The sequence below is a fragment of the Bactrocera neohumeralis genome, chromosome 3 (genome assembly GCF_024586455.1).
Source record: "Bactrocera neohumeralis isolate Rockhampton chromosome 3, APGP_CSIRO_Bneo_wtdbg2-racon-allhic-juicebox.fasta_v2, whole genome shotgun sequence".
Classification (NCBI taxonomy): domain Eukaryota; kingdom Metazoa; phylum Arthropoda; class Insecta; order Diptera; family Tephritidae; genus Bactrocera; species Bactrocera neohumeralis.
The window spans coordinates 51137205-51146096 of NC_065920.1; the positions used below are offsets into that span (position 1 = coordinate 51137205).

Genomic DNA, 8892 nt, shown 5'->3' on the forward strand with positions numbered 1-8892 from the left:
ACTCTAGTATTCCACAATCCTTCCAAAATTTGATAGTGTTCAATCGAACGGAGTATAAATTTTTGGTCGTTTAACGATTTTCTCCATTTTTATATTATTTATTTAATTTTACTTTATTTATTTGATTTGATTTTACTTTATTTATTTTATTTTATTTATTTTAAAATTTCACACTTATTTCAATTAACTTTTTTCTGTGTCAATTCACTTTTTACTTCTTCACTTCATTTCACTTTTCTGTGTCCTCTCAGCTTGAAATCTTCACTGCAAATGAGCTCATGCTTGTCAAACATGAGTGGAGACGATCAAATTATCGTCCGTCAAATAGAAATATCAAGAATTTTTGATTTTTATCAAACAGCCGACAATAGGTGTTTGAGGCAATTATTTGATCGTCTCCAGGGCACTTTACATTTTGACTTTTAAATTTTACAATATTGATGTTCGCCATCTTCTTCAGTTTTAATAAGACTAACTTTTTTGTATGGATTACTAAGTTTGTCTAATCTCTTCCTCGAAACTTCTGCGTTTACAAAGTTTGTGTCAATTTCCTTTTTCTTGACGGTTTTTATTTACATTATTTATTCTTTGTTCTTTAATAATTTGAGGATCATGTTTTGGTGAAGAAAGCTGTGAAATTTTGTTCGTTTATCAGTTGACAAAGGAAATCTTAGCAGAGTTTTCCCATCCTTGGACTTAATGGGATACCTATCATCGATAGTAATACTTTTTAAATATTCATGTAGAAAATACATACAACCTGTAGAAATAGGTAGGTTAATATATTCTAATACGCAGCCGGTTTAGAGGAACTGAATAAATAGCAGCAGAGCAACACGTCTTGTCTTCTAAAACATTTATTTGCGAATGACCAATGGTACAAAAGAATATAACTAAGAGAGTTGGCTTCAGTTTCAAATACAGTTATGATAAATATTATATGTAGCTAACTTTAATACAGTAGTGGTAAATATATTACAACACTCCTTCTCTATATATAATATTTGATTTAATTCATTTAATATAAACCCATGTTATTTCGAAATTTACAATGTTTAGTTTTTTGCAAATTCTTTGTAAAGATATCTGAAAACATTTCTTCTGTACAAATATAATTCAAATTAATTTCATTGTTTTTATACATATCTCGAACATGATGATACTTTAAGTCAATATGTTTACTCCTAGCATGGTAAACTGGATTCTTAACTAAATGCATGGCACCCTGATTATCGCTATTTATAACTGTAGGCTCAATGACTCGAAAGCCCATCTCATTTGTTAATTTTCGAACGTAGGCCGCTTCTTTTGCGGCTGTTGACAAAGCAATATATTCTGCCTCAGTGCTGCTTAACTCTACAACACCAGTCCATTTGTAGTGAAGTTTTAAATCGATTGTCCCTTTTAAATAACGCAAAATATGTTTTGCACCAGCCTCGTGCTCAGAATGCGGTTCTACATTCTGCTGCGATAACTTACATACAGAGTGCAGGATGTCTGGTCTTGTGGATACAGCCAGGTACATTAAACTGCCGATCAATGACTGGTAATTGTTTGTATTTACGCGCCTGCAGTCTACACTATTACAGCTGACTTGAAAACCAGCAACCAACGGAGTAACTGCAGCCTTGCAATCTTCCATCTTATACTGAGAAAGCAGTTCGGTGATGTATTTTTTCTGACATATCGTGATCGCTCCCGTCTCACCTTCGCGCTCAATTTCCATGCCAAGGAAATACTTGAGCGGACCGCCATCCACTACGTCAAATACGCTAGAAATTTGCTCTTTAATCGTAACAACTTCATCCAGCTTCGAGCAACCTATAATTAAATCATCAACATAGACCATGATTATATTATAGTTACCATTAACATTTCGTGTGTAAACACAAGGATCACTGATGCACGGTGTAAACCCGAATGACTTCAGGACTTCATCAAGTTTCATATTCCACTCACGGCCGCTTTGTTTTAGACCATACAGGGCTTTATTTAATTTTAAAACCCGCTGAGGAAACTTCCTATCTACAAAGCCTTCAGGTTGCTTCATGTAGACTACTTCGTGCAAATCGCTATTTAAATAAGCCGTTGATACATCCATTTGATGCAAATGTAGCTTATATTCGCATGTTAGTGCTAACAACATACGCACAATCTGCACTTCACCAACTCCTTCTGCTTCTACGTATTTTTCACCAGCGAGTTCGATTTTCTCATTTCTCTCTTTGTATGATACAAATAACTAACGATCAAAACAGAGATGTGCTGTCGCTCCACTGTGTATACACCAGTGATCTGCAGTGAATACTTGGCTTATGAATACACTCTCATATTCATGAATCACCCCCATTGTTCACTCATACTTGTTCTCACTAAAAATATTATATTCTCACAATCACATGGCTTGCTGGTGTAATAATGAGTGTGAATATGTTTCACAATCACTTATCGCTCACACTTGGCTTTAGAACTGGAAAACAATCGATGTCTGGGGCCATCGATGTTTTCGATGTTTTTGAAAGAAAACATCGATGTTTCATCGATGTTTTCAGTTAAAACAAAAAATTAAAACTTAACAAATTTATTAAGAGATCATTGTTTTTGATTTTTGTTGAGAAAAAGTAGCTTATCTACTATATTCGATTTTAAAGCGCATCTCCTGTCCGATACAATTTGTCCAGCTTTGCTGAACGCTCGTTCAGAAGCGCAGGAAGACGCTGGTACGCAAAAATACTTCTTTGATAATATTGCTAAAGCTGTCGTATCCTTTGTATGCTCCTAAAATGAAGAGAAAATTATTTTTGTTATATTAACCATGTGAATAATTATATTACACTTATTATTACCTTCCAATAGTCAAGTGGATTGACTTCTTCAGCTTCATGCGCCGTTTCAAAATATTGGCGCAAAAGAATTATGGCGTCAGCTTTATTTGATTTTACTTTATCCTCCAGCTTTTGACTCATGAAGGAAAAGCGTTTGGGTTGTGGTGGTGTTGGCTGTGGACGTGGTGTTGTTTTTGACAAAAATGTGGAGACTTCTAACTCTAAGGCTTTTTTAGCCTGCTCAGCATTTGATGGCTGCAGGAATCCATCCTTTTTGAACCGTGGGTCCAAAATGGTTGCAAGCCTTGTCGCGGTACGCTCCTCGTACTGTGAAAATCTCTCTGCCATTCGGACCCTTAGGTAGTCGACGACTAGTTTAGCCTCTGGAGATATGAAAGAGTTCATTTCAAATATTTGTTTGCGCAGCTCACAGCATGTTGGAATGATCAGTGATATAGTCACTTTTGTGTCTGCAGAAACGGATACGGTTGCATCCTGAAATGGATTAAGTATCTCAACCAGTTCCTTTATGAGTGTTATTTCGTCTGCAGTAAACGGCGGTAAAGACTTTGGGGTTTTCAAAAGAACTCTCGAGATTGCTTCATTTGTCTCCAAAATACGCTGCATCATAAAGAGAGCACTATTCCAACGCGTAGGAACCTCCTGGATCAAACTGTACGGCTTATTAACGCCTTGCTCTTCCTTGAATTTAGCATAAGCTATATTGCTCGCTTTAAAAAAAGCGACTGTGCGCTTGCACTTCACAATAATTTCGGAAACGCATGGCAGCTTTAGCACATCTTGCACTAATAAATTTATCGTATGTGCAAAACAGGGAATATGCATGATTTTAAGCAGCTCACAAGCTTTTTTCATTGTGGCGTCATTGTCTGTTACTACACAAACGACTTTACCTTGCAAACCCCATTCAGTTACAACATTATTTATAGTATCAGCAATGTTAACAGCTGAGTGGTTAGTTGGTGTGATAAGTTGGTTCGTCGACAAAATTTTTGAAGCAAGCTCAAAAGATTCGGTTACAAAATGACACGTAACAGTTAGATAGGATTCATTGGCTCTTGATGACCAGCCATCGGTTGTTAATGCGACGCTTTCGACAATCTGAAGCTCTGCTTTTAAAGTTTCTTTTAGACTATTGTATTCATTTTTTAATAGTACATTGCGCAGGTGAGTCTTACTCGGCATTTTGTAACGTGGATCTAGTTCATGGATCAGCTTGGTTAACCCAACATTATTAACCACATTTAGAGGTAAGACATCGGACGCAACCATATTTAGTACCAGCTTGTCAATGCGTTTCTTTTTTTCAGAGGTATTAGAGTAGAGGATATCACGCTCTAGGAATTTCGTCATGCATTTTGCTTTCTCTAAAGGCTGATCTTTAAGTAGCGTAGGATGCATGCGCTTCAAGTGATCCATAAGGTTGGTCGTGTTTCCACCGGTTTTGTACTGCTTACCGCACTGGTTGCAAATAGCCATATTACTCTCCTTGCATTTCTTAAAAACCTGCCAAACCATCGACGTTTCCCTTTTGCGTTTATTTGTGTGCTGCTGTATGTCATCCTCAACTACATTTTCTTTATCGCCAGTTGATATTGATGTTACTAAAAAAATACAAATACAGACACATGTTATAAGTATACATATACAACATACACACATTTTTACTTGTATGCAGAACTATTTAGAAACAATACTTACTTTTCACAAATTTGTCCATTTTTATCACCACGCTTAAAGCCAACACCACCGTTCGCCTTCAAGTTAGTCCAAGTTTACTGTATATTATCATAAATTTAATAAAAAAATAAAATAATGCGAGACAAAACCAATTCTACTTACACGTTGCTCCAATGCACAGATACAATTAAAAACAATCGATAGTGGTCTATGAGCCATCGATGTTTAGAAAATTTAAAAAACATCGATGGTATCGATAGTGCCATCGATTGTTTTCCAGCTCTACTTGGCTTGGCTTGCTTCTCTGTATACAATTGTTTGAGCTATTCGTTGCTTACCATTAGATGAGTTGAAAGGCTCATGAATACATTCACTAATAAGTGGCTCATTGTTTATTCATGAATACATTCACAAATTCCGTGCCTATTCAAAATATATTTTATACCTACGCGGAGGGGTTTTAAAAGGAACGAAACGCGCGATTGTAGTGACGACAAAACTGAAACTTCTTTGTTTATTATCCTTTTATTGAATTATTTTCTTAAGATTTATCTTACATTCTAGAAATTGGAGAGCTTAGGTAGATGAGTCCCTGAAGTTTATACCTACGCGGAGGGGTTTTAAAAGGAACGAGTGAGTCTATTGACTTCGTAAAAACTACAAAACTGAAACTTCTTTGTTTCTTATCACAAATTCCATCTTCACCAATTACTTCAACATCAAATACGTCTTCACCTGCAAATGACCTGAACCTTTTTTTTCCACATATTTCAAACATGGGCGCGCAGGAACGTATCGAAGATGAGATAGATCGATATTTTACAGAAATAATACAATTTGATAACGACTTTGACGCAATTCAATGGTGGAAGCAACATAAAGCTAACTTTCCAAGCATATCAAAACTTGCACTTAAAATATTAACTATACCTGCAAGTAGTGCGGCGTCTGAACGTGTATTTTCCTTGGCAGGCAATTTAATAACTGATAAAATAAATCGACTTGCACCCAAAACCGTAGATAAAATAATATTCCTGAATTCAATATTTAAGACTAACTAATATGGCAATAAGACCTTAGAAACTTAAAAAACTAAAATATACAATGATATTGAGAAGTAATTTTGTGCCAAACCTCAATCTTAATATATATTTAGAAGCTATACTTATAATATATACTTGTATCTTTGGAGTTGAATCTTATGTATGTACATAAATCTTGAAGTAAATTTTATTCTTATTATTTTTATTTTTTACCGAAATTAACTGAAGTTTGTTATTTAGTTTTTTGATAATAATTCATGTAATTTTTATACCATTAAACTGACGTGATTTTTATTTTTAATTTTAATTCCATTGAAAGGAACTGAATTATCATTTTATAAAATAAAATGTAATATTATAAGTGATAACATAATAATGTAGGTATGTATGTATATGTGATTTTTTTTAATAATAGAGAAAATTAACACAAAATTGAAAATCCAGTTTTTTATTTCATTATATCTAGTCATTATTAGAACCAGTTACAAAATCCTTGTTGTTATACAATAATATAATAGTAACTCTTACTAATTTCGTAATGGATTTCTTAGCCTTTGGTTCATAGCGTTACGGCTCAAGTGGCTTGCGCACAATTGAGCTTCTTCGTATATTCACAAGTGTTTTGTATTCATGAATGTCAGAGAATCCTAAGCAAAGATTCATAAGTATTGTGAGCTCATAAGCAAACACTTGTGAATATATGCTTCATACAAGCTAAGCAGCTCACAAGCCAAAACTCTCTCTCTCATAATTGTAAGTGAGCAGTATTCACACTTATACTCATTCCGTGAATAATTTGCTTGCTTCATACTCAATTTTTCGCAAGTGGCTCAAAGTTGTGTTTAACTCATTCATTGCAGATCACTGGTATACACCAAACGTTACGACGTATTTTGAAGGGAGAAGCAGAAGCGAGAATAACTAACGATTTATTCTTCACTTGCCGTTCTACTCGTTGCTCTTTTCTCGGTTCTCTGCATTGTGCAGCAAAATGACCAAACTTCCGCAATTGTAGCAAATGATTTCTCGACGATTGAACCTTCCGCACTCTGATGTTGTAGGATTTCTTTGGAATCTCGCAACTCGCGTGGTGTGATTCGGAATTAACGGATTTTTCACCGTTTCTTGATCTTCAAGCAATTTTAGCTTAAGTGCATTCAATGTTGTATCACGAGATTCAATGGACAAATGATTTTGAACAAAATTATGGCTGTCACTTCGTCAGGAAGGTTGACACCTAATTCAGACAACCTCTCCTGAACTTCAAAAAACTCAGTTATGTGATTTGAAATTATATCACCTTCTGCAAATTTTAATGACAACAACTGTCGAAATAGTGTCACTTTTCTTGCAGGGCCACTAGGTTGATGAATCTCCTTCAATTTATTCCATGCTGCAGCTGCTGTCAGACAATGTCTCACGTGGCTAACTTGTGACGATTTGATGCACAACAATATGCTCGCCAACGCATTTTCGTCTTTTGAATCAAATGCCGATACTTCTTCCCCCGTTGAATTTTCATTTTTTGTTAGCTTTCCGCTAACCACTGTCCACAACTCTGAGTGAACCAGTACACTCTTCATGTGGATTGACCACGACACATAATTGGCATCATCGAGTTTTTCGGTGACGTATAAACCACTACCACTCATTATAGATTCGCAACCACTTAATAGTTTTTACTTTTCCTTTTGATTTTTTCAAACACTTAATAGTTTTATTTTTTCACTTAATCACTTAAGTTCCTCTTTTGGCATGACCTGGGCCCATAACCTGTAGAAAATACATACAACCTGTAGAAATAGGTAGGTTAATATATTCTAATACGCAGCCGGTTTAGAGGAACTGAATAAATAGCAGCAGAGCAACACGTCTTGTCTTCTAGAACATTTATTTGCGAATGACCAATGGTACAAAAGAATATAACTAAGAGAGTTGGCTTCAGTTTCAAATACAGTTATGACAAATATTATATGTAGCTAACTTTAATACAGTAGTGGTAAATATATTACAACAGTTCAAGTTTAAATTTACTATTTTTAGTGTTATGATTTTCGTTCATATTTAAATCTCGAAGGCAATTATCAAAATTTTCAGAATTTGATTTCTTCTTAAAAAAGTTATATCATTTAGACAAACTTTATAACTTCAAAAATACGGTTTGGCATCGAGTCCACTAAATTTTGCAGCAGCGTCCGGTCCAAATCTTCCCAAGCCTCTTTAATAGCCAATTTGAGCTCAAGTGTTGTTTTAAAGAGGTGTCCTTGAGCTTTTTGCGCGTAGATTTTTCGCGACATGTGCCCCCAAAGGTTCACCACTGGATTCAAATCGGGACTGCATGCAGGCCATTTCATAAGAGATGTTGTGCTCTTCAAACCATTTCAGAGACTCTTTAGAGACGTGGATGCCAGCGTTATCTTGTTGAAAAATGCTATCTTCATCCATTTTATCTTCCAAAAATGAAATGAGAGCGTCATCCATCAATTCTGTGTATATTTTTGAGTTCATTTTGGGCGGCATAAAGCAAATTTTTGCTTTTCCTCTCGATGAGAAAGCAGCCCACACCATAACGCTGCCACCACCAAAGTTTCTCTTTGACATGCGAACGTCATTGTTACGCAAGTCATGCCAGTAACAACTGTACGAGTCTGGACCATCCAGGTTGAACTTTTTTTCATCGGAAAACACAACTTTGTCCCACTCTATTGACCACGGCATGTGCTCTTTGGCGAAGTCTAACCGAGCTTGTTTGTGGCGCGGCTTCAATACAGGCTTGCACACCGGTTTTTTCCATTTTACGTTAGGTGACATGCGTAAAATGTGTGCAATGTGCCTTGTTGTCACCGGTAAATCCAACTTCTCCTTTATTTGAGTGGAGTTCAAAAAATGTTTTGTGGCTTCCGTTTTAATTTGGTTTATTTGGCGTGAATTTAGTTTTTTATTGCCTTTCGTGGGCCTGTTTTTGCTATTTGATTTAAAATGCAACGATTTAAATATAACAACAACAACAACAAAAGTGGGGGTTTGCACTCAATACGAATTTCCGTTAGTTTAACAAACAATATGAGAGAGAATTTGTTGTAATTAGTGCAATGCAAAGAAAGAGAGAAGTTAGCAAAATTAAAACTAAGAGTGCGTTTATACGTATATGTGGCACTGTATATTGTTGATTGCTATGTTCATTGAAAAATGGTTTATTTTTATAATAATTATTTTGATTGGAAAAATGGATAATTTTTTGAAAAAGTGTTGTAATTGGAACGAACTGATTTGCGTTTATTAACGCAGTTAAATAGTTTCGCAATTCTCTTTTTAATGTTTTC

At 35.3% G+C, this 8892-nt stretch overlaps 1 protein-coding gene across 1 annotated transcript; it reads right to left on the bottom strand.

Annotated features, from left to right (window-relative positions):
* Positions 1-2565: 2565 nt before the first annotated feature.
* Positions 2566-4810, bottom strand: LOC126753373 (E3 SUMO-protein ligase ZBED1-like). Its single transcript, XM_050464768.1, has 3 exons — positions 4548-4810; positions 2847-4450; positions 2566-2778 (listed from the first exon to the last, which is right to left on the bottom strand). Exons 1-3 carry the CDS (start codon positions 4564-4566, stop codon positions 2593-2595), a joined length of 1809 nt encoding a protein of 602 aa, XP_050320725.1. The 5' UTR covers positions 4567-4810; the 3' UTR covers positions 2566-2592.
* Between the last annotated feature and the right edge of the window lie 4082 nt (positions 4811-8892).